Source organism: Bombus fervidus, chromosome 15 (genome assembly GCF_041682495.2).
Source record: "Bombus fervidus isolate BK054 chromosome 15, iyBomFerv1, whole genome shotgun sequence".
Lineage (NCBI taxonomy): Eukaryota > Metazoa > Arthropoda > Insecta > Hymenoptera > Apidae > Bombus > Bombus fervidus.
This window is the reverse complement of record NC_091531.1, coordinates 7,615,363-7,640,822: the sequence shown is the minus strand read 5'-3', so window position 1 is coordinate 7,640,822 and position 25,460 is coordinate 7,615,363. Positions and strand designations below refer to the sequence as shown.

At 32.8% G+C, this 25,460-nt stretch overlaps 3 protein-coding genes across 12 annotated transcripts; 1 reads left to right on the top strand and 2 right to left on the bottom strand.

The window, feature by feature from the left end:
- The first annotated feature begins 311 nt into the window (after positions 1-311).
- LOC139995219 (uncharacterized) lies at positions 312-4,516 on the top strand. 3 transcript variants are annotated; one of them, XM_072018471.1, is made up of 8 exons: positions 317-447; positions 770-891; positions 978-1,305; positions 1,373-2,042; positions 2,209-2,427; positions 2,496-2,638; positions 3,213-3,853; positions 4,141-4,516. In XM_072018471.1, exons 3-8 carry the CDS (start codon positions 1,054-1,056, stop codon positions 4,157-4,159), a joined length of 1,944 nt encoding a protein of 647 aa, XP_071874572.1. In that variant the 5' UTR covers positions 317-447; positions 770-891; positions 978-1,053; the 3' UTR covers positions 4,160-4,516. The 3 variants fall into 3 exon arrangements, with proteins under 3 accessions (XP_071874571.1, XP_071874572.1, XP_071874570.1); XM_072018470.1 differs by lacking the exon at positions 770-891 and having other exon boundaries at positions 312-447; XM_072018469.1 differs by lacking the exon at positions 770-891 and having other exon boundaries at positions 321-461.
- Positions 4,517-4,592: 76 nt separating this feature from the next.
- LOC139995218 (BBSome complex member BBS7) lies at positions 4,593-10,084 on the bottom strand. 7 transcript variants are annotated; one of them, XM_072018466.1, is made up of 13 exons: positions 8,572-9,083; positions 8,260-8,449; positions 7,991-8,159; positions 7,601-7,677; positions 7,273-7,525; positions 6,899-7,161; positions 6,611-6,800; positions 6,443-6,523; positions 6,186-6,332; positions 5,836-5,957; positions 5,661-5,770; positions 5,303-5,582; positions 4,593-4,862 (listed from the first exon to the last, which is right to left on the bottom strand). In XM_072018466.1, the coding sequence occupies exons 1-13, from the start codon at positions 8,711-8,713 to the stop codon at positions 4,736-4,738; spliced, it is 2,151 nt and encodes a 716-aa protein (XP_071874567.1). In that variant the 5' UTR covers positions 8,714-9,083; the 3' UTR covers positions 4,593-4,735. The 7 variants fall into 7 exon arrangements, with proteins under 7 accessions (XP_071874567.1, XP_071874563.1, XP_071874564.1 ...); XM_072018462.1 differs by adding an exon at positions 9,996-10,084 and having other exon boundaries at positions 5,303-5,770; positions 7,273-7,677; positions 8,572-8,714; XM_072018463.1 differs by having other exon boundaries at positions 5,303-5,770; positions 7,273-7,677; positions 8,572-8,714; positions 8,787-9,090.
- Positions 10,085-10,613: 529 nt separating this feature from the next.
- Positions 10,614-18,590, bottom strand: LOC139995227 (uncharacterized). Of its 2 annotated transcripts, none has more exons than XM_072018495.1 (4): positions 18,337-18,590; positions 15,865-15,951; positions 11,046-11,378; positions 10,614-10,882 (listed from the first exon to the last, which is right to left on the bottom strand). In XM_072018495.1, the coding sequence occupies exons 2-4, from the start codon at positions 15,877-15,879 to the stop codon at positions 10,616-10,618; spliced, it is 615 nt and encodes a 204-aa protein (XP_071874596.1). In that variant the 5' UTR covers positions 15,880-15,951; positions 18,337-18,590; the 3' UTR covers positions 10,614-10,615. The 2 variants fall into 2 exon arrangements, with proteins under 2 accessions (XP_071874596.1, XP_071874595.1); XM_072018494.1 differs by lacking the exon at positions 18,337-18,590 and adding an exon at positions 18,106-18,279.
- Between the last annotated feature and the right edge of the window lie 6,870 nt (positions 18,591-25,460).

Genomic DNA, 25,460 nt, shown 5'->3' with positions numbered 1-25,460 from the left:
TAAGCATTGAACCAGGTTGAACCAGGTTGAATCCTGTCCCCGGAAGTGGAGAATTTGTAACCCAGCAGGTGAAATTTAGGTTTCGGAGTAATTCAATCGAATTCATGTTAGTTATGAGGTTAGACAAAGTCCATCTGGAAAATTCATTTTATAGTTGTAGTACAGAAGAGAAGAAAGGCAAAATCAATAGCGATGAAGATGAGAATGAAGATCATAAATGGATGAAGATGGATTGTAATGATGATTCAGTCTAGTATCTTTTCATCGGTTATGTTGGTATTAGCAGAGATTCGTGTAGGTAGTATAGGAAGGGTGCATCCGTTCTAATGGCGTCAAGACCCAAGCACTGTTGTCACATTTTGTCCTACAGTGTTTCAATATTTTGCTTTGTTTATGTCGTTCAAGTTTTCCTCGAAGAAGACGAAAAATCGACGCGGGCTTGCGAAGGTTGGTACAGGAAGGTGAGAGGAGGCCGATTTTCCCGCTGGGACGCAAATCAAACCTCGAGAGAAATTTTCTAAGAGCTCCGGGTGCAGTGACCTTGATTCCGCTGTCATTTCTGTAATACACTAGCGCGCGAAATTTGAATCGTTGATACACTTTCTCTAAATAAGAACGATGAATCTGCTACAATCTGCTTAAAAATAATAATACTAATTTATATTTATATAAATTTATATACTAATTTATATACTTATTATGGAAAAATTTTTTTGTGACAGAGAATTTTTATATTTTTTTTTATACTTTTGTAAATGTATTATTATAGATAAATGGAAATAAACATGATAAAACTTATTTATGCTGTATATGTTATTGAAATTAATACTTTTGTTAAAAAAAAGAAAATTTTTAATGACATTTTCCAAGGAATGAGGTAAACCAAAATATGTTAGTAAGAATATTATTTCAAATCCAAATATATTTATTAGAAACTGTTAGAATAAAAATAATTCACATGTATCTTTTTTTCCTAGCCACAAACAGCTAGTTTTTACAGATGGCAAGGAAATAATTTTAGAAGAAATTTTCTGCCATCAGCAGCTGAGTCAAATGAATATGGAAGTAACAACAGAAGAAGCACAAGCAGTGCTGCTGGAGGGAATGGAAGGTGCACAATACATTACCATCCAAAGGGCTGATGGAGAGCCTCTGAGCAAAAGTGTGCCTCTTCTAACTCTGAATGGAGAACTAATTTCTGAAGGAATGGTTGTCGATATGATCAATGCTGGCGTTGGCACAGATTATGGTACGGCAACCCAATATTATGAAACAGAAGATTTATTACAACATGATTTAACAGAGGTATAAGGATAATTTATTGTTTTTTCGTATTCACACATTAGAAACTGATTTTGGATTTTTTAAACAGGAAGACAGAAGACTGGCGGCAGCTTTGGTTGCTGTTCAATTGCAACAACAACAGAAACAGCAACATCTTCATAGTCAATCCCAACATGAAGATCCAACTTTACCAGACGTTTCTCATCTAGAGACTCTAACTCCTGTGAATACTTATTCTATCCAAACTGTCCCAGAACCAAACCCGGTATATCCAACGTTACAACCTTTCAAACGCATCACACAAAACGTAAAACAGGAGTTCATAAACGTGAAAAGCGAGTATGATGTTGATGTATCGGCCGAAAGTAGTGAAGATGCAACTCCAAGTTCAGGACCGAAAAGATCCTTGCCTCATAAAAAAAGGATACCTCGTAAATTGAAACAACAGACCAAAAGAAACTCGGCAAGGAAGGATGGCAGTAGGATGAATACGGATGTCATAAACGCTGACTCTTCCAACGATATACAGACTCATATATTCAAGTGTGAACTGTGCAGTTCTAGATTTAGTAGCCAATTAAAATTTTTTGAACATTTGAAGGTACATTATGAGCCTGTCAAACAGGAAACCAGAATAGCACAAGCAACCAATACGAATATTACGATATCTGTACCAGAGTCTGTTCAAAATTTGGAAAATACAGTTATTGAAGAGTTCAGTGAACCTGAGGATCTTATGGAGGGCATCAGGGGTGTTGGTATGTATAAGAGCTATTACATCAAAATAAAAAAAATTACCAAGAATTGATCTTTCATGTTTATCTTTTGTACTTTTCATTTGTGATAGTTTGAAGAATTATTTTTGTATAATTAATATTTAACAGTTTAGATGAATCTAACCAATATTGGTTTGTATATTTGCAGTAGAGGAGACAGGTGCACATATAGATGATGAAACAGAATCTGCATTGTCCTCAGTGAACAACGAATCACCATTGTGGACAATTACTGATGTCACGGATCACGTACATAGGGACCATGTAAAACCATCAACAGTCAATGAACAGAGTATACATGATAAAGATAAGACTGACATTCCACAAACAACGAAGAAAAAGAAAATATTGAAAGCTAGGAAGTCAAGTAGGTATATATACATTCAAGGGCTTCTTCTTTTAATTGCATACTTATAAGATTTTTTATTTTGGAAGATGACGAACTAACGTGTCCCCAATGCGACCGATCATTCCATCATAAAAATAGTTTAGTGTACCACATGCGATCTCATAGTGGTGAACGACCTCACCAGTGTGAAGTTTGTGGAAAGAGCTTCTTTGCTGCTAGTGCGTTAAAGGTGAGACAGTTTCAATTTCATGGACTAATACGTTATTGTAGGTTAAACCTTTTTAAGCCAATTTGCAGTAAATAAAAATTATTTGAGATGAATTGGCCGTGATAGTTGTAGTCTGTTGTGCATATGGTCGTGTGTAGTGTGAGACAAGTTCTGCTGTGGGGTCGCCGGTGTCGCTACTGGGGTTACTGCTGCATTTTTCTTCTCATTTTGATGCCGCGGAAGAAAAATCGGACTCCGTTCGCCGGGATTTGAACCCGGGTTCCGAACGTTCGTAACCTAAGGCGCTAACCACTGCGCTGCCGTCGTCCTACACTAGTTAGTGTCGAGTGGTAGTATTTTTGCTGTCAAGTGCCGCCACATATTTATTAAACAATATTGTAAAGAACATTTTAATTGTGCAAGATAGAGTAGAAAAGTTCTACAAAGAAGCCAAGAAGTTAAGCAAAATTAGTTCTATACAGCTTTATAATGAAATCTATAATAAGTTCTATTGAGAAAAGGAAGAAATGTAAAAATAGAATTATGAAATCTTCGGAATCAAAATAAGTTTTTAAACAAATTTTTTCAAATCTAGGTCCACAAGCGCCTTCACAGTGGCGACAAGCCTTACAAGTGCGAGGAATGTGGTCGCCACTTTCGTCAATGGGGAGATCTGAAGTACCACGCGACTAGTATTCACTCGGAGCAAAGGCAATATCAGTGCGAGTACTGTGGCAAGGATTTCGCGCGGAAATACTCTTTGATCGTTCACAGAAGGATCCACACCGGTGAAAAGAATTACCGCTGCGAGTACTGCAATAAAACGTTCAGAGCGAGCAGTTATTTGCAAAACCATCGTCGTATACACACTGGTGAAAAGCCTCATCAATGTGCTGTGTGTGGGAAGCCATTTAGAGTGCGAAGCGATATGAAGAGGCACATGCATACGCATTCAAGAGGAAGAGCTGATAGACCCATGAACAGAGTCATGGCCGCGAAGAACGTAGCAGAAGATCACGACAAAGGTTCGCAAGCGAAGACCATTCAAGATCTCGTTCGTGACTTGAAACTCGAAGTGGAAGCCACAGGAGTCGTGGAGATCGTTCCTCCTGATGATAATCCTGAAAGTATTCTACCACATGCTGGTGGACAAACGTTAGAATACACAGTGACAACGGCGCCAGACGCGAATCCTGACAGAGATCCTTTGGAGGCAGTTGTTCGTACTGATAACATGTGAGTTTATCTACTGTTAAGATTACAAAGTAGAAAATGATACAATCTAAAGATAAAATTAAAAATTAAAAATTTGATTAAATGAAAAGAAATGTGGGATTTGAGACATTTTTGGAAATCTCGAGAAATGTGACTATCCTCAGTGTGCCTACATCAATCGATATCCCAAAGCTTTAATTTACAACCATGCTATATCATTACCACCAGTATAATAATACTTTGATTTATTTTATTTTATATTATAAAACATATTGCTGAGACTTATTCTTTTATTATTGTTCTTGCAGGCAGTATTTCTTCATGTAATGACTGTTGGATTGTTCCTTGTAACATTGAGAATGAAAGATCTCTCGCACAAAATTGGCACTTTGTGAGACCGGAAACACATCAGACGTGACTGATTGAATCGAACTACTATACATCAACGCACTGCCTATCGTTGATGTGTATAAACGTACTTTCCAATTTCTTTGCGATTACTTTTTAAAAGAATATTATGGATGTAGTGTTTAAGAAAAAAATATTCTTAAGACTGTTTTTAGCAGAAGAACTTGGGAAGTACAAGCATATATATGTATAAAAGCAAACTTCTATATTACAACAAAATTATATCAATCTAATTAGTCGAAAATGTATATAAATACATGAATGCATATACACATAGATGTATACAGATAACTTACAAGTATATATTGTACTATAATTAACGATAATTAAGATAATGTAAGTGTATATTTCTTAAGTCTTTAGTAAGTTAATCGTTTATATTCGCGAATCGTCGTTGGCAAAAAAATATATTTTTTACTTGAAAACATTTATAGAAACACTGTGGTCCACTTTTATTGCATTTTCCACGAAGCGAGAAAAAGAAGTGTTTGTAGCTCAGTCTTTATACGAGGATGATGGAGGTAATGTGTTACTTGTGTCGATAAAAGCTTGTAAAACTTGAACTAATTCTCTAGACTTGAGGGCTGCGCTGAGCTTCTCCGCAACGTCTTTGCTACCGATTCTGAAATCACATAGGATGTACATAGAAGGTGGAGCAATTAATTTAACAATTTTTTATTTTTTAACATTTCTCTCAATAAAATTTCATTTCTTATATCACCCAACGTGTATGGGTCTTCCAACTTCGTTATCGACAGAGTAACCAAAGACAGTTATAGAATTTTATGTTAATTCATATAAATTTTGCCATTGTTATATTGCAAATTGTGTTCCTACAAAGAGTTCCCTATAATTTATAAGACATGGCATAAAAAGAAAAAAGAAATAAATGATTAATATTTAATATTAATTTTATTAAGTAAAAAAGTGTTTTGTTAAAATTTTTGTCTTATTGAATAAAAATACTTGGAATAATAAGTGTTGAGGAGATTAGGAATATTATATCCTTTGAAAGAAGATGGTATAAAATTTTATTGATTTGGATTATTTGTTAATACATACCTACGAGAACGTTTCGCTCTTTCCCAATCAACATAGAGATCTGTAATTACTGCGTGTAGCCTCTCCAATATTTCATTGTCCTTTGCCATTTGGGATTTGATCTCTGATTCCTTCTGTATCAATTCCTGATACTCTGAGCACAAATTTTCTTTAGGATTTTCCTTCAACTCCCATTCCTCCAGAGCATTCAAAATCTTTACTTTTGTAATTAGGTCATGAGCAGCATTTAATTGTGGAAAAATTAATTCCAATACTCTGGATATACTACCATCAGAAACATCTATGCAGAAATACGGAATAAGAGAAGAAATCTTAAAAAGGAAATAGTAACTCATATTGTGATGGATGTATAATATACCACAGAAGACATCTAATTTGATTTTTCTTTTTGTTGCCTCCCTGGTCAATATGTCTCTGAGAATTATGATGCTTGATATATTCTCTCCTAGAAAAATTGCACTTCCTTTTCTGCCAATTAAGAAATCATTAAATCGGATTCAATATTTATATTATTAATGTGATATAGAACTTACTTGTATTTGCATTTTAGGAGGGTTCCAATAAAAGATGAGACATATGTCAAAGTAGCTTCACCTTCCTCCAAATGAGGTCTCTCCGGCACATCTGATAACGCGAAAGAAAGCCATGCATGCATCTGAAATATGTAGAATTGGAAAAAGAAGTATTAAAATAATAGATTTGTTATCAGTAAGTACAGAATATTATGGTAATTAAAACTTTCGAGCGCCTGTGGACTAGCAAGCTATTAACTTCTCATGAACAGGTGTACGATAGGTTGCTTGGCGACAGGCGTAGAAACCAGTAACTTTATAGTTCTGAATTATTAATATTTATTCTATCATTGCAAAATTTGAAATTTTACTTCTGCAACAGTAAAACCTCCAATTAATTTCAGTTCATTAAAGGGTCCTTCAACGTGAGTTTCCGAGTTATCGGCTTCGTGTTGTCTTACATGAAGAGAAAGAGCAGATATGGGTATTGATATTTTGCGACAACATTTTGGTTGTACCTGAATAGAAAAAGGATTATATATTTAGATTTTTATATTATATATGCTGTTGCAGAAATTGTGGTATAACCAGAAATGAGGTGATTAGAAATTTTGTATTGTATTAATACTTGTGAAGTGACGTAAATCTGTAAAGTACCAGGCTGTCCTTCTATTGTCCTTAGCCTCATTTCAAGATGATTAGTATTTACCTACAAAAATTATTATTAAAATATCAAATATGAAATATTAAATTATTTAGTCGAATTTCTAATAATGATTCAATTATTTATATTTACTTGACAACGATAGGTAGCAAGAACAAAATTGCCTTCTCTAGGATTACAAGTAGACAGACTAACTACTGCACTGTTACTTTCCACATCCAATAATTCAATTGGAGTATCTGATTGTATCAAAATGTTATCAATAGGTGTATCAAGTTCTATGGAAAGGGAATATGATGCATCTTCTCTGTTTAAAATCATTCTACAAGAAATACGTTTCATTTTATAATTTGATTTTTTCAATTATTATATTGTATTTTATTTAATGATAGGTGAAGAATAATTCTTCTAATTCTATACCTATGATTTACAGATAGAATCAATGGTGCTAAAGGATCAACTGAAAAACTAGCTGCTTCTTTTTCCTCCTTAAGCTTTTCCTGTAATTGCTCTATCTCTGCCTTTAACTTGGTCAAACCATCATTCTGATCAGCTTCTAGTAGTCCAGGAGGCTTAGTAGTCAAGCCAAATATTCGTCCTGAATATGTGGTGACTAATACTTCAGGATATCCTGCTGCACCAATTATTCCTCCTACCACTGAACTGATGCTTTCCTTGGCATTCTATGAAATTAATTTTTTAGGAATGTTTGTTCTTTGAATTTTTACAGAGCTGTACCAATAAATTATTAGGGAATTTAAAAAATTAAAATAAATTAAATTAATTAAAATTACATAACGATAGCGCAGAAATGGCAACATATCTTCTTCAGGAAAAGTATATACTTCAACGGTACCGTCCTGTCTGCCAATAAGTATATCTAGACCATCTTGTAGTTCATAAGTATCTAAAGAAGTGACTTCTGAGCCTGTCATATTCAAAAGCCAAGTGATCCTCAGTGTTTTGTTACCGTGAAGGATCAGCAAACCCACTTTGCCATCTATAGTTCCAACCAGAACACGTTCTTTAGATTCAAGGTCACCTTCCCTATAAAAAATACTTGAAAGACACTTGGGAAATATAAACAAAGTAATATAAAAATAGTTTAGAAAACTTAGAAACCTATAGAGAGATAATACTGTGGGCACACTTGGAAGTCTGAGGATTGCTGGGGTTTTGGTGCCATGAAGGACTCGTATCTGAAAAGAACCAAATTTATTGTCAATCTAAAATTGTCAAATTAAAAGTTATTAAGCTGTACAATAGTATTTAGTTTAATGCTTATTGGGACGAAAGGGAATTGGATTCCGTTATTCATAATTAGACTGTGGATGTTTATGCCTTTATAGGAAATTTAGAGATGCAAATATGCATAGAGTTTCCATTACTTCAATTGCATTCATAAAAATATGAAATTGCATAAACATTTACAATCTTACAATGTTGGCATATATACTGCCTATAGTGTAGTTAACTTTTATTATTTATTATCTTGTTGATTAAGATTTTTACAGCACAATCTCCACAAGCTAGTATAGCAAACATGAAATTGCCATCGGTAGGTAGGAGGACAATGTCATATAAAGTTTCACCAGCTAAATAGGAATCAGCATCTTTACAATCGTGGTATCTATGATAAAGATCTCTTGCACATGCTGCCAAATTTGGACCCAGCACATATCTGTGGAAAAATCTCCATTAATCTAGTTGGAATTGATAAATATTTATTTAAAATTAATTTTTATTTTGAATTTTCATTTTTTTTTATCTAATCTACTCACAGTGCTGAAATAGGATCTATAAGGTTTGTATCAAATTCCAAGAACAATTTTCCTTTCTTGGTGTACCCTTTCACTGTGTTTCCTTGTGCAATGTAAATCTTATCATGTCCAGTACCCCCAAGAACTAATTTGTTAATCCTTGGTCCTGGTAAGGACTTAAATGAAACTTGTAGCTCTCCTTTCTTTATACCTTATTAAAATATCAAGTGTCTTTACATATTTATTTAAAGAAATGAAGAAATGATAAATCTTCCTGCAAATTTTATTTGGAAGATTTAATTTAAGTTCTAAAAGGTAAAGAATAAAATTCACCATAGACATGAAGTACGCCATCATGGTCAGCAACAGCAAATTTTTGAGTTTGCCTGTGTTCTGTGGCAGGGAAGACCTTGGTGGTTCCCTTAGATGTGACACCTACAGCTGCATAGTCTGTCCTTGACAATGGCAGAGTCATTCTGGACCAAAATGTAATTTTCTGTTATATCTTCTGAAATATTAATATGAAATAGACATTTTTTGAAATCTACTTTTACACAGTTTTATTTATTATTCCATTCAGTACACTGAATAATATTTAGATGCTTGAACAAATTTTAATATTTTCAGATCAGAAAGATTTTAATATTTCAATCTAAATAAACAAATTTTCCAAGGTTTTGATGAAAATTCTTAGTTTTGTAATTAGGAAGGCTGTTACAACTTTGCTTGTAATATTGTAGAGTGCAATAAACGTACGCACGCGCGACGATCAATTTAACCATAGCAACAAACTTACACAACAAATCATTCTTTACGCTCTTCTCTTTGAATACTTATAATATTATAAAAAATAAAAAATAACATACAGAAAGAGATCAGCGTATCAAATTAAGATACACTAAATGTAATAGTAGGAGGTAATGTAATAGTAAATTTGAAAAAGATGAGGAGAAATGCACACATGCATGTATTAAAAAGCATGTATACTTTTATTATCAAAGATAACACAATCATTTGGTGTATTTATTAAATCTTTCAATTTCTTTACATCACTTTCTTTCATATCATCAAGATATGTTAATTAATGTTTTTAAGAAATCATCTGCTATTTAAATTTTTTGTTTGAGATGAAAATTGACAACTAAAAATAGTTTTATTATACATAGAGACCACATGCTATTGCAGAGGGTTAGTATTGTTCCATCAGTGTCCTTAAAAACAAACTGTTGTTGCTACAAGTTAGTCCTTAGCTGCTACTTTATGCTTTAGAAAAGAAGTACACCTTAACTTTATCAAAATATTTTTTATTTTTTTCCTCCTATATATCCATGTCCATTGGACACATCTAACTGAAGAATATAAAACATACTCTGGTCTAAGGTCTTCCTTTACTTAGATCTAGATTTTGCAATGGCTAGGGGATGTAAAATAAGTACCAGCTGGAATTGAACCATTTTTGATCGCAGAAACAATATTGTTTCATTTATATTCTATAAACAAAATGGTAGATTGTAAAGGAGGATACTTGCAGAATTCCTCTTTTGCTCTAGGTATCTTAAAATTTTAATCCAACGTTTCAGAGTAATTATTAATAATTTTAACAATTAAAAAATTATACTTTTCACAATAATATTTATGTATTATTTAATAATAATATTTCTAAATACTTTCATTGATTTTTGCATTTTTTAAAAATCATTGTGAAAATCAAAGAAGAGTTCTGCATGCGACAGTGGCGACGCCCCTCGTAGAACTACCTATTTGATGACACTAGCGACCTGAAAGAAACGTCTCGATAATCCAGACAATGACCTCAGCTAGTTAGCGGCAACAAATGGAGACGCAGAGACAGCACGGTAAAGACTAACAATAAGAACCGCAAGACAAACGTGTGTTAACATGGTTCGCAACCACAGATTAGACTCTAATAGCTAGACTGCGGATATTTATGCAATTTCATATTTTGGAGAATATAGCTAAAGAAGTGGAACTTAAATGGAGATTTGGTTCACTTACTACATATGATAATAAGTACAGTGTGGTCTCGATTAATACGTTCATTGTGAATTCAATTTTCATAATTCTAACAAGTAACTTTTATATATAAGACCTATCTCTACATTGTACAATTTTACGCAAGAGTTTGATATTAATTATTATAAAATTCTTTTTCGTATTTTCGTGATTTTTAGTTCGTGCTTTTAAGTTTTCAGTTTAAGTTCTAATTGATATCCTTTGATTATAACTTTAAGTTTTATTGATCCAGACTGTACTTTTATTTTATATATTTTCTTGAAATTATGTTTTCGCATTTTATACAGTACACTTTTAAATTTTCTTTAAATAAATGCATAATCATCCACAGTCCACTAATAGCCTAATATCCAGCAAAATTGCCAGGCGGTCGTGGTACATCAAAGCGGGGATTCCCGTCGTATGAGACCTGCGCACTAAAGCCGTGTTTCCAATCGGCGGTGTAACGAACGACTTGCAGCCTTCCGTCCGGAAGCTGGACTCTGTATTCCCCACGGACGATGTCTCCGTCGCTTATCGCGTTGTGGGAATAATCATTTCCAAAGGCGTCTTCCTTCACCGCGTAGTTGAAGTCGAATGGCATTCCTGGCTCGTGATGATGATGATCGTGCTGGAATAAGATTTGAAAAATCGTCTGATAATAGAGTTTTGCGATTAACTATAATAATACAATTTACCACTTATTTGGGAAACATCACATTTTGATTGGAAAATATACAATTTTACAGAAGTTTACAAATATTTTAAAGATATATATTTTTACTATTACTCACCCCACCAGCAGGTAAAGTAGTTCCAGTTGGCCTAGTTGGTGTCCCATAATCAGGAAATTCTGGGGTGGGTCTGGTACCTGTAGGTGGATACCCTTCGCTAGGTGTAGTTCTCGATGGTGGAAATTTTGAGGGGGTCGGTTTGGAGTAAGGACGTGATGAATATGGCGTCGTCGTGGGAAATGACGGTCGTGGGGTGGTCGGTTTTGTAAATGGTATCCGAGGCGTATCGTAGGTGTAACCCTTGGTTGGTTCAGGTGGCAAATAGGTGTTGCGCCTTGTCCCTGGTGGTAGGTCACATATCACGTGCACTACTGCCATGCAAAGTATTGCTATCTGCAATGAAAAACACATAGATAAGTTCATTCAACAGTACTTTAGCAAATTATTAATCAACTAAATTGCTAATATAGTTGGTTTTAATAAAACTGATCTATTACAGAAAAAATAAAGTCATTGTTATTAATAAAAAGAAATAAAACAAATTCTTTACAAAAATATAAGAAAAGGAGTGTTTCTATTAATACCTCTTTCTTATAACCCCTAACAAAAACATTGTCCTGAAAGGGTTAATTTTACTTAATTACTACTATGTATGTATGTTACTTGTTAAAATACAATGTAGGACAGATTCTGGCGAGAAATTTTTTGTTGCAGGTGCAACGAAGGGGATCTTCTAGTGAAGTATAGGAAAAGTGGAACAAAATTAACTGTGTAATAGATGGAGGAAGAAGAAGCTAATTATGATTGCAAAGATTATTGTTGTTTCTTCAAAGATATCCTCCTACTTCGTCCACCTACTCCTATTTACACAACAGCACACTGAATCATGGCGCAGCCTTTAATGGCAGTGCATTTCCTCTTCTCGGCGAAACGCGTGTCAGCTGCGGACATAAAACGCAGCACGTGATGCGAATCTAATGAACTGTTGGCGTGTTGCAAATTAGTCTATACTTGGATTTGGCAACAAGTCGACAGATGTATAATGCGACATTCGCGGGCGTTGTTTTCTTTAATTAATGGCTTAAAAGATTACACAAACTGACATTTTAGGACACATGTCCTGTATAAGTGGTAGTAATTAGATTTTTATAAGCTCATTGAATGCACCTGTATGATGTCTATTTAACCGTTTCTAACTAAGCTATTGCAGATTTAACCTAACGAGTCACATTTGTTGCAAAAAATATACATAGTTCTAATTTGATAAAAGTAGATTGAACACAGGTTAAATTACTTTTTTAAAGATTCAGACCATTTTTGTAACATCCTGTATGCAATATTTTCATATTGTATTATGTGACTGACATGGTGCTATAACAATGGACAACTAATGCTTGTTTACTCATTAAAAAAATCATAAAACAGAAGATCACAATCACTATAAGTGAAGAATAATTAAAGAGACGATAATTGAGTATAACTTATTGCAATTATGAGGAAGAAGAAATGATCTAATTATAGGAATTAAATACTGAGTTAATGCTCAGTTATTTACTAAAAAAATCATAAAAGAAGAGATTCATAATATTATAAGTGAATACAGTGATCGAGAAGACTTTTGTTTGGAATGAAAAGAAAGAAGAAATGGGTCAATTATAGATTAGAAATAGAATATCGGAAAAGTAAAATTAAATCATTAGCAACGAGAAGCAATTGAGAAGAGAATAATAGGAGAAGTGCACAAAGAGCGACGTAATTGCTCGAGGAATACTGTATTTTACTGTGCGTATGTGTCGCTTATTCGCAGGGATTTCACAACGATTTAATTACACGTCTTCCGCCTCATTTCTACTTGATCTTCTGGCTGTGATGACCCCGGTACAATGAATGCGTGCGAGACTATTTCCTTCGGACTCGACTCGGTTCCTGATTGCTAAATTAATATGCACCAGGTCTGTCTTATCATAGAAATAAAACAAATAGCTCCACAATCTCTTCTAAAAATAACAGTAGGAAATTGAGTAGCATTCCAAGAAGAGTCCATATCTTAAAATGCTTCATTAACTGAAATCAACTGTCTTATTATGTTGCAATAAACATAACCTGAGATGAAACGTCCCGTAATTCTTCAGGTGGAAAAGATTCTATCAGCGATGCAATTAACTGCTCATTTACTGTTCGATTACGTGCATCGACGTTTCACCTGGCACGTGCAACGCTGCCCCATGGAAATATCAATCAGTTGAAGAGCTCTGCTGTTGAATGTACCATGAGATCTTAGTTCAGTGCACTATAGAATCCATTTCTGATTAATGTTTAAGGAATACTTGCTATGAAAGGCAAAGAGAATAATGAATGTAACAAAAGAAACTTATTGAGAAAACCAATTTTTAACACCTTAGTAAATTTCAAAAGAAGAGAAGAAATATCTGATGTCAAAGGTAAAGAAAGAGAATAATGAATATAAGGAAACAGATTTATTATGGAAACCAATTTTTAATACCTTAGTCCATTTATAAAAAGGACAAGAAATAGATAACAATTGATATGAAAAGTGAAGAAGAAATACCCAAACCCAACATAAATCAATTTTTAACACCTTTGCTCATTATTAAAGAAGATAAAAAGATGGGAGACTATGAAAGATGAAGAAAGAGAGTTTTGTAGAAAATTATTGAAATGCAATTAAATGTTTCAATGGATTCTTCTCTTCTCTTCTTCTCTGAGATTGAATATCCTTGTAGAATGAAATATTGTATTTTTAATGGTAATGGACTTAATGATGACGACCTTCATTCTAGAATGAGGAAGAAATTAATTGGAAAGTAGCAAGAAGTATTTCTTCCATTTGAAGACTGAATTATGAAATTTCTTCTGGAGTGGAGCCAATCAAAAAGCTGAAGAAACAAGGAAATGCCGGGAATATTGCAAAATAATTCACAATCTTGCGAAGAATGTTAAACAACCTTCTCTCACCAGTATCGTCGCTCATTTAAATTTGCCAACTGAAGAAAGAGCTGGCTTGCACCATTGTCTCAAGCAAGTTATTGTTTAATGTTCACTGTCACAGCCAAAATGATGCAAGTCCTTTTTAAATCAAGGATTGCAAGTACTATGTAAATTGCATGAAACATACAGCTGGAAGTTGATTTAACAAAGTTGTGAAAAAGAAATCTACAGAAAAATATTGAAAGAAGCAATTTCAAAAATATAAAACTTCCAATAATTATTTAATTAAACATTCAATCTTATATTTGTTAGGAAATCAGTATAGCAATAGTCTTCTTCATCTCAATAATAGTTACCACATCGCTTTTCTCTTACAAGATAGAGGATATGAGGAAACAATCAAGTAGAGCATATAAAAATTTTCACAGATCATATGTTCCTTAAAGGAAGTTGTTGCCATAACTACCGACAATAAAGATTCTTTCAGTATCCATGAATCAATCAAGACTCTCATATCTAAGGTTTATGGATCTTGTTGCATAAAACAGCCACGATCTTAGATGCTTGGTGTGAAAGAGTTTCCTGAATTTCGATAAGAGTAAATTTATCTCAAAGAAGAAAATAAGATGTAGATATGATATACTCAAAGAATAAAGCATTGTGACATAAAGTATCCGTGAAATTAACAATAATTTGAATTCTATTAGTCACGCAATGTTGCACTTTCTATCACACTTCATTAGATTATGTAATTATAATACAATTTAGGATCAAATTATCATAGTATATTGAAACATATTATATTGAAACTTCCTTTCAGATTAATTTTCAATTGTCAAGCATGTTCATTCATAAATAATCTTGCTTGTAAACTGGTATTAAGTTTACATAGTTTCTTTTATTACTTTCTTCCTTTTTAAAAAATAAAATTCTTTGTTAATTAAAAATTCTTTGTTTTATCTATGAATGATATTCTGAATATTATATGTACATTATTTCCAATTTCTCAAATTCATATTTTTTCCTTAATATTCCACGAATAATATATTCTCATACTCTTTCAAGATTTAAAAAATCCTTATTTTAGTTTTTTTATTTTGTCTGCTGAAACTTGACTTAGGATTTTATCTTTTATTTTATTTTATTTTTACAGATTCCAACCATGTATCACTGAAATACTCAACCACGAATTTCTTTGATTATATTCAATCATTATCAAAATCTCTTCACAGGCTTCGATTCTTATCTTCTCTAACCATTCCTAGCACCTAGGAATCAATCGATAAATCAATTACGTCGCGTGATTCATCTCTTCTGATTAATCGCAAGATCCTCGAAGATCACACGGGATACTTGCGATAATTTGTTAAAGCTTCACCCTCTCTCTACAGCTCTATTGAGATTTATGTACGGTTCATCGGTTGAAATGCTGTAAATAATTATGATAATTAGACTATTGAATTGCTTCTTAATGACATTAAGAAATTTATGCAACTTCGGAAGAAAATAATGTCACTTTAGGGATAGATAATCGCACACATATAGTAAAAGTGTTAAAAATACAAATCTCTTCATACAAATATTTATGATTTTAAATAACAAAGTGTATCCAATATTTCCTTGTGATAGTTGTTATTTAATGTAACAGAAACCAAATGTTATTTAATGGATTTTAGAGAAAAGAAGATCAAACAGCAATAAAATTGTCTTCAATACTGTGCAAGTTAGAGGTCGCCATATTAAGTCCTGCACTCTCTAAACAAGTAGCATTCAACATCTCTTCATTATGATCTTCATTAAAAAGATTTAAAGACATCAAGCTTTCATAATTTTATATTAAAAGAGCAATAAATTATACTTTCTTCTTATTCTTTCTTAATAATTCTTCTTAATAAGTTTTCTTAAGAATTCTTTCTTAATAAGTACTCACCTGAAGGTAAAACATGTTGTGAAGAGAACTAAAGGCTCGAAAGTACCGAACCTAACTCACGTGCACCGCTTTTTTTTCAAAAGAACACTGTGGAAAGACATAGCATATCAACCCTTTATGAAAGCACCATGAATTTTGAAAAATTTTAATTATTTCTTTGCACTATCCCTCTCGTGAAAACACTGAGATTATTTATTCTATGCAATCGACTCGAAGAGACTTGAAGAAGATGCGATTAATGTTACTGACAGCACAATTTATTCAACATTTTTATTTCACAATTTAATACTGGAGAAGCAAAGTTTAATTCCTGAATTTCAAATGGAATTATTGCAACCTACTCACAATTTCAAACAGAAGAGATATGGTTATTTTAACCCCTTACTTTTTCTTTTTCATTAAAGCTTTTTTATTTTTATTTTCCTACTTACAATATATAATTTATTTAAATAATAATATTTCTTATCAATTTTGATATCATTAGTCTTAAAAATCTTGATGTTCTTGATAAATCTCATTTCAATGAATTATCATATTTTTGTAGGGTCATTTGTTTTATGATCTTTAATAAATATTTTATATTTTCTACATGCATGTTCAGATTGATTCTGAACTTTATGAATATAATTAAAACAACTGCATCTAATAACTGTACTAATGAAATTTCAAACAATTTTCTATAATACACATTGTATGTTAATAAAAGCGTTCTATGATAAATATTCAATGTATTTAAACTTTAAGAAACTATTTTACAATAAAAATTGAATAAGGTATCGTAAGTGTCAGAAATCTAGACAGAATTTTTACAACAAAATCTGTTATGTACCAAAATGTATTTCATTATTATTATACGTTCCTCGATAAGGGCAAAGTTGACGTTAAAATACTGCTTGTTAAATTCTTAAAGACTCATTAGCCGATTGCAGGATGTCAAGAGCAAACACAGGAGAGGGATATTGAAAATACCAAACCATTGTGTCGACTTGAAGGTCTTAAGTATAAAAGGGTAGAGAGATTATAGCTTTCAACAGACTTTGTTTAGAATGGAAGCATAAATTATCGTGTTTCTATGAAAACGTGTGCTTTGTAGCGTTAAAGGGTTGAATAGACCTCGACGACATTTCACGGTTAACCACACCCTGAGACTTCGCTACAATTCTTCATATACATCGCATGCATGTACACCACTCCCTACTTGAGAACTTTAGTTTGAAATCTTCTTTGCGTGTTTCCTGCAGTATAGATCGAAGAAATATCTGTCTGCCTGCATATTCCTCAGTTTACTTCACTTGAAACAAAAATTATGTTCTGAGAGTTGCCATTAATTTAGGAGTTAGAGAATCGAAAGAATTGAAATCTTCAATTTAGGGATCAGAGAAAATTATTCTAATTCAAAAGTGAAGAAATTAAAGTTCTATAATTTATAGGTAAGAGAATTAAATTAATTCAAATTCTCTAATTTAAAGATTAGAAAATTGAAAGAACGAACATTCTCTAACTTAGGGATAAAAGAATTTAAATGATTAAAATTCCATAATTTAGAAGTCGGAGAATTAGAAGACATAAAATTCTCTAATTTAGAAATCAAGAGGATTCAGAGAATGAAAAATCCCAATTAAAAAATCTGGCTGATCAGTATAAAAAGATATTTCGTAGCAATTAAATTTGAAATTTAAGTATTTTTTTTTTTAAATTAGAAAATTAGATCTCTATCAATTAGCTAGTTTATTTCTTCTGGTATATTTCTATAAATTTATCTACGTATTCTAAAATATATCTAAGAATAAATAAAACTAGATAAACATTACATGAGTCAAAAAATCATAATTGCGTGGATCATAGTGACCCGAATACATTGCTAAGCTGTTTCAGAAAAATTCAGATACTTCCTAAGACAAGGGGGATATATAATATCTTCATAAAGAAATATTAAAAAATAATTCAGTAAAACTCTAAATTCACACTATAATTACACTACTATATCCATAAAATCCTTTTTCCAGCCACCAAGCAGCAAAACTACCTCCTGCAGCTTTAACAGTTCAAAAAGATCACAGAAGGTGTCCGTAACTGAATTTTCTCCACACAATATCACTTGACGAAAAAATCAGATCTCTGGTCCCATGCATAAATATGAGGATTAATAAAGCACCGTGGTCATCATGGAGATGGTTGGATGAAATATCACCGAGGTCTGGCGAGGTTTTGTTGGAACTATTGTACTGGAGCCGCCCTTACGAATTCACAAAGTTACTATTCCAATGGGGCACGTGTCTCGTTATACTATCGATATCGATGCACTCCGGCACGGCTGTGAATAAAGTCAGTACGTAACTGGCCGGCATGCTGGCAGGTTGGGTTTATATAGCGTGGGTCTAATAAGATGATACTTGAACGCGTGTTGGGACCGGGGCCCCAGAAGATCAGAAAGAGGGGACCGTTGATGAGCGTTGCCTTGTTTCGCCTTACCTTGCCTCACCTTGCCTTAGAACCTTGCCATCGTCGACCTGGAGAACACGAATCCTGCACCACCTTCTTCCTTCATCAGACAACACGTCACTTCCCCTTTCATCTCTTCATTCATCAATTCATCTTTTGGCTCTCAGATTGTTTCTTGTGTATAATAACATTCAAACAACATTTTTCATTTTTCATAGATTAGCAGTAGCGGTTAGTTTCTTTGTTATTTGTTATTATAGAATATAGTATTTGTTACTATAGGCTTGATAGCTTAGATAGATTGATAGCTTTTTTATAGTTTGGTATTATGATGTGTAGTGTTAGTTATTTTATTATTGTAGGATCCAGATTTGCTATCATTACAGTATTATTACATTTGATAGATATTTTTTGATAGATTACAAAATAGGATTGGTTCAGATTTTTGGATGGTAATTCCTTTATAGGGTTTGGCATCACAGGGTGTAATTTTTGCTTAGTTCTTGCAGTCTTATGTTTTTCTGAATATATATTGACTGATATACATATTATTCATCTCAATTTTAAACATTATTTTAAACAATATTCAATTTTAAACAATATTTCGATCAATTCACTCTTTCTTAGAAGAATTTTCTTATGACGTTCTATGATGTTCAAAGTACAATGATCTACTGGAAACAAGAAACTTCTATTATTCATAACAACTTCCATTACAAGAGAAGTTCAAAATACTTCAGTATGATGATCCAGCCTCTCCTGTTTCAGACACCTATGAAATATCAAATTCTTTCCGATTCGAAGCACGATGTAATCGATGGAATGACTTCTTCATGCTGCACCTTCGAGGCTAGAAGTCAACGCGCGCCTCGAAAGATCATTTGGATCGCATTGATCCGGATTAGCCTTCCCACGATGCGGCTAAGTGCAGTCACAGATTTGTCGTACATTCTCATCAGCTTCTAACACTTCCTTCTCTTCTTTTATTTTTTAATGAATCAAATCCTCAAATCTATGGTGTAGAGATTTCGATTCTTCTCATTGATTATTTAACGCAGTATCTTTGAGGTTACGCACCCTTTCAACTGGTTCTTTGTATTACTGGCTTCTGTAAATGATGAAAGTACAACTATACTTATGATGATAATAAATTAATTAATAATGAGAAATATGGTACAGTTGATTGGTAGCGAAGATATTTTTGAGTTGATGTTGAAGAACCTTCAAGTCTAATGTTGGAATATTTATTACTGAAGAATATAGAGTATATTATAATTTGGGAAAATAAATTAATTGGGATGAGATATTGGTTGCTATTGAAGATAATACTTGAATTGTTATTAAAGATATACAAGGCTGATTGTGTGATTTGAAGATACAATACTAAAGAATATAGACTATGGTCTATTAGTAATACTAGAAAGTATAGAAAGTATTGGGTTGGCAACTAAGTTATACAATACCAATATATTAATGATATAAAAGGATATGAAAAATAAGAGATGAAGTATATCAATGCATTTGCAATAAAAATTGTATAACGATAAAGAAAATGAAAAATTTTCTTCCATATCTTCTCTAACCTGACTTGGAGTATAGATACAGTCTGATACAGCGCTTAGAGCCATCCTACCACAATATGAAGAGCACCAAGCAAAAATAATGCAAACGATAATATTTAATATTCTTTTTAATTTACTAAACTATAATAATAAATACTTAATAAATTTATTATTACATCAACGCAAGTATATTTTTTCTATGAATTTCTAAATTTTTATGAACGCTAGACTGTGGTTATTTATTCTTAACATTCCAGATTAATTGTTCTCTCTTCAATTACAGATGGAAAAATTAGTATTCTATAAGGAGTAGGAAGAATCTATTGTCGCAAATCTCCTGACACATCCAAGGTGCACGGATTCAAGAGGCAAACGGAGAAAGGCACGCGCGGATACGCACGCTCGGAATTGCTCAGCGAGCAATCCACCTTCTGCCCAGCCTTACATGCATCCAACAACCGCGAGCAAGACCAGGTCAGGGCAGAGCACGAAGTTACTTCAACCCTTTCACGGCCGAGGAGATGCCTCGGTTCGCGTTTGCATCGTGACAACGTTTCCAATCTGACCAAACCTTCATTCTCATTTTGGTAATATTTACTTCGGATCCTAATTATCTTCTGGAGATACAGACTTTGGATCCTAATTCGTTTCCAATAATTCTGAAAACACAGAATATTGTTTAATATTAGATAGTTTCTTAATTATTGTCATAATGGGATCCATATTGTTTCATTTATGTCTTCATATTTTAATTTTGATGATACTTGTTCAGAATCCTAATTATCTTCTAATGATATTGCTCTCAATTTCTGATTTTTGGTAATTTAATAATTCTAAAACAGAGGAAATTGTTTAATATTGGATAGCTTCTTAATTATTATTATAACAAGATCCATGTTATCTTCATCAAAAGAAGACAATATCCATACTCGTCAAAACTCCATAATTTTTATGAAAAATTATGAATTGATCATTTTGACTATTCTGATAATTCATTTAATCTTCTTCCCAATAAATTTCTTTAGAAAATTTGCGTGAGCCTGCCTTTTTATTTTCAATTACCAAAAGTTTTAATAATGATCTTTTTACGTGGTGCGAAAGCAAAGATAACGAGGCACATATTGAACTCCATAAATTATATAAATAGCTGCACAGGAGGAATATTTCAACGCCCACTACAGAGGCAGAGACACGGATTTTGCGTCATTCTAATGGAAACATTCGTGTCGAAGACATTATGGCATGTTCATTGATGAATTTCTTTCTGAATCACGACAGTAGGCGTAACCACTACTCGTAATCATCTGATAATTCGTGCAACGGCATTCTAACACCAGTTTCGCAAGAGATAGATGCAACCTACTCGAGATGGATGTGCTCCTCCTGAGTAGAGACCCAGTCAGTGCTTGTATTTCGCAACTTTTTTCGCACCACTTCCCACGATCAACGGCGCGTAACTTCTTTCATATACTCTATGTCCGATAATAAATGAAGATGGTCTAGATCGATGATCTATGATACACCACTGATGTCTACATCATTAGCATCGCCATCTTCTAAATATTATTTTACAGAAAATTCTAGAAATATTTTATAGATCAATGATCTATAGGATCTATGATACATTACTGATGTCTGTGTGCTATTATTAGCGTTCAAATGTTTTAAATATAATATACAAAATTATACAAAATTGTAGAAATATTTAATGGTGAACCAAGATGACCTAGATTCTAGATAGATGATTTTTAGGATCTATGATGAATTATTGATGTCTGTATTATCAATACTGGAATTCAATTAATATCATTTTCTAGAATTGCAGAAATGTCTAACAAAGCATGAAGATGTTTTAGACTCTAATAGGTGGATTATATTTAGAACTTATGATATATTATTTATATATTAATTTAATATTGTGATGGCCACTGACGTGACATTAGTCCCAAGTGACTGTTATTTATTAGTACACAATACACATTTATTACTGATTATGGAGAAGTGGTATGAGCATAAAAGTGACAATTTGGTTTCGAACAAGATATAACAAAAATGAAAAGACCATTCTGCTTTTAATTGATAACATTGAAAAGCTTAGCTATCAAGCTGTAGCCATATATACTGCCACTAAACCTCTCTCCATATTTACAATAATGAGCTGAAATTATACGCCAGTGTACATGTATGGATGGTGTTGCAAAATAAAAAATATTATCGCCGTGAGTAGACCATTCGTCTTTGAAATATTTGCAATGTCCTTTTCATCCCGCCTCACCCTATTACTCCCATCCTTTTACCTTTCAAATATTCGAAAGTATTAGATTTCAAAAATTCCTAGAACTATATAATTTAGAATTCTTACAAACATAATAAAAATCATGTTTTAATGTCAATGATCTTTCATAAATTGTATACATAAAGACTAAAGATTTTCCTACGTCCTTTATCTTGATGTCCATGGAGAGTCGAAGAATAATTTTCATATCAAATTTTTACGTTTTCCCTCGTTCGCTTTCTTCAGGGAGAAAGCGATCGAAAGAAATTCCAAAGTGTAATGTCAAGCGTAAACTTATGAAACGCGAAGCTGAAATGGTCTCAGCGGACAATCGTCAAATTTATTTTTATTGCATCTGAGCCTGTAACATCCGCGGAAGAAGAAAAACATGGTGGCGCCAGTGTACCACCTGTTGCGTAATCACGTGATCCACCGGCCGCCTTAAAAGTGGAAAACTTTTTAAGATTCCACGATCGTAAAGCGAACTAATTGCTCGGCGCTGATGATGGTTGCCGACTCATGAGAAAGTTTTCTCTTCCAGCTTAATTTTTCCACGGACATCAAGGCTACCACGCTCGCTTACTAATCGCCCCACCCTTCGTTTGATGGGAAAGAGCAAGCTATTTTCTAGTAGTCTCCTGTCGATCGTCTCACTCTAACTTTTTACGACTTGGAGGTTAGCATACGTTTTAACCAGATTTTGGTTTCTATATTTTAGTAATATTTTAAAGATATTCCAGGAATTTAAGACCTAGGTATGACTGATAATCGAAAGATTATAGTTACATGTACTTAAAATTTATTATTTTATTATGTTTCCTTATTCAAAACATTGAAGTAAATTCTCATGGATAGGAAAAGGAGTAGAACCTCAAATTTAAAAAAAAAAATGATCAAAGAAGCAAAATTCAGTCAGAACTTTGTTGAGCTGCCTTTGAAGCAACGCATCTTGGCAATAGTATATCTTCATATGGTAGCATTGGTAGCATCATTCCTGACGAGTATTTTGATGAGAAACTAGCACCTGTTCGACCGTAATTGGCGGATTCCTCGCGTAACACCGATGTTTCATCAAATTTACCGCACGTCAGGGCAATTCGATGCGGTAGTTGCAACCATAACTACTTATATCGCTGATTACTTTGATCTTCTACTGTTTAACCAATAGACACTCCCACGGTGGAAATTTATTTCCAACCTAATTACGAGTTAAAAGACTTCAAGTTTCTGCGAAAAACATACACAGTAGAATTTCATTTATTGGAAAGAAGTTTTAATTAGTGTCCAATTAAATAAATTCCTGTCTATTGAATCCACTTATCTGAAAGCAAACTCTTATCATATGAAATTTAGTTATTGAATAATTAAATTTACTTGAAATTCAAATCGACAATTGAATTGGAATACTCAACGATTTAAACACCCCTTCTGTTTCATCTAACAGATCACGAATCTTGTCTATATCTATTTTAGGTAGCCACAGGGATCATAAAGTATCTTCAGGTTACTTAAGTTATTATATATTATATTTAGTTAAGTTAACTATTGCTATATTCCTTTCGTGAAACTCGTAGAGAACTTATATACTCTTTACCCCTCAATGGATTTATGTTTATATAAAATCTGAAATTTGGTATTGAAGAGAACAAAAATAATTGAAGATACAAAACAGATATAATACATAATACATAAGAAAAATAATTATAGCTACTTAAAATTAACATTCCAATTGGTTAGAAACGAACAACACGTAGATAGGGAGATAGTGGATGACGAACTGGGTGCATGTACACGGGAGTCTCGAGAGAGAGAGGATTGTCTCACTCCTGTCACTTTAGCGATTAACGTTGCACGTTAGATGTTTTACAAGACATGGTCAGACTATTAACGAACGCTTTAATAACGTCTAATAACGTGGTGTGTAATGCTCACACGGAGATATTATTTTCAAATGTTGCAATTCCATGATACCATCCTTTCAATAGACTACAATCTCTATCATGAAACTGATAATTCAGGTAACCTTTCTTTTTCATTTTCTTATTAATATGTAAATTAAAATTTCTCAAGTTCCTTCCCAATCAATGCTGTTAGCATTCAGATAGAATGTTATTCTACCTGAATAATTTTATTTTCATTAGTTCTACTATATTAAATTGTTAGGTGACTTCTAGTGAACTGTGTCTAAACTTGGAATTGGCATATTTAGATGTCTGACTGAATCTATAACTACTTTATGACTGAAATCTAATCCAAACATAATCCAAATCTAATCCAAAGCTCATTCAAATGTAATACAAATCGGATTCAAATCTAATCCAAACCTAATTCAAATGTAATCCAAATTTGGTCCAAACCTGACACAGATATAATTTAAGCTCAATCCAAACCTAACTCTAATCTAAATTTTTCTTTCTAAACCTTTCATTAATATTTGAATTACAATTTATTAAATTTTTTCCTAACCAATGCTAGATAGGATGTACTTTTTCTGGATAATTGAATCTTTATTGTTTTCATTACAATGAGCTAGTGAAGTGTGTCTGAACTTGGAATTGGCATGTTCAGCATAACATTTAATATATGTATGTCGACCCTTGTCAAGGAGTTTAAGAGGCCGTGAAAGATTGAAATTGTATGTAGGAGTCAGTATTGACGTGGATGATCCTTTTACACCCTTCTCAGGATTACCCTTGACATGATTTCCAGATCTGATTCACCATCTTCATATGTACTAATCATTTCTTCTTTTTATTGCATTGTAATATATGGAATTAAAGTTTACAAATAAAATATTTCTGAAATTAATTCTTTCAATCATTATATTGGTTTATTGCAAGATATAAGAACAAGTTTAACTAAATTCTAGTAAGAACCAGTTTAAGATAATACGACCAACTAACATTGTCCAAATCATCACTAAAACTGAAAACTGTAATAGTTAAAAAAAAGTATTTGTATACACCCTTATTTTCTAATGAAGCATTTTTTTACCAGGTCTAGTATTTCATTTCCACAGAATCAAATTTCTGTAGTCTTGTGAAAGCACTGCTAAATAACGCAAAATCTAATGCTGTTACACCAAATTAGCTAGTATACTACTATGTAGTAGGTAGTACATATAAATACTATAAATAGATTGTTGATTTTTACATAGTTACAGGAAATTTGCAGGTGCAAAAATACATAGAATACACATATTATGCAAAGTATAGTCTATATAGTATTTACTGAATCAAACAATTTTATACCTGAATTCTTTTTAATTATAATCATAGAAATATAGCGATTAGCTAACTACAATAAATACAACGCGA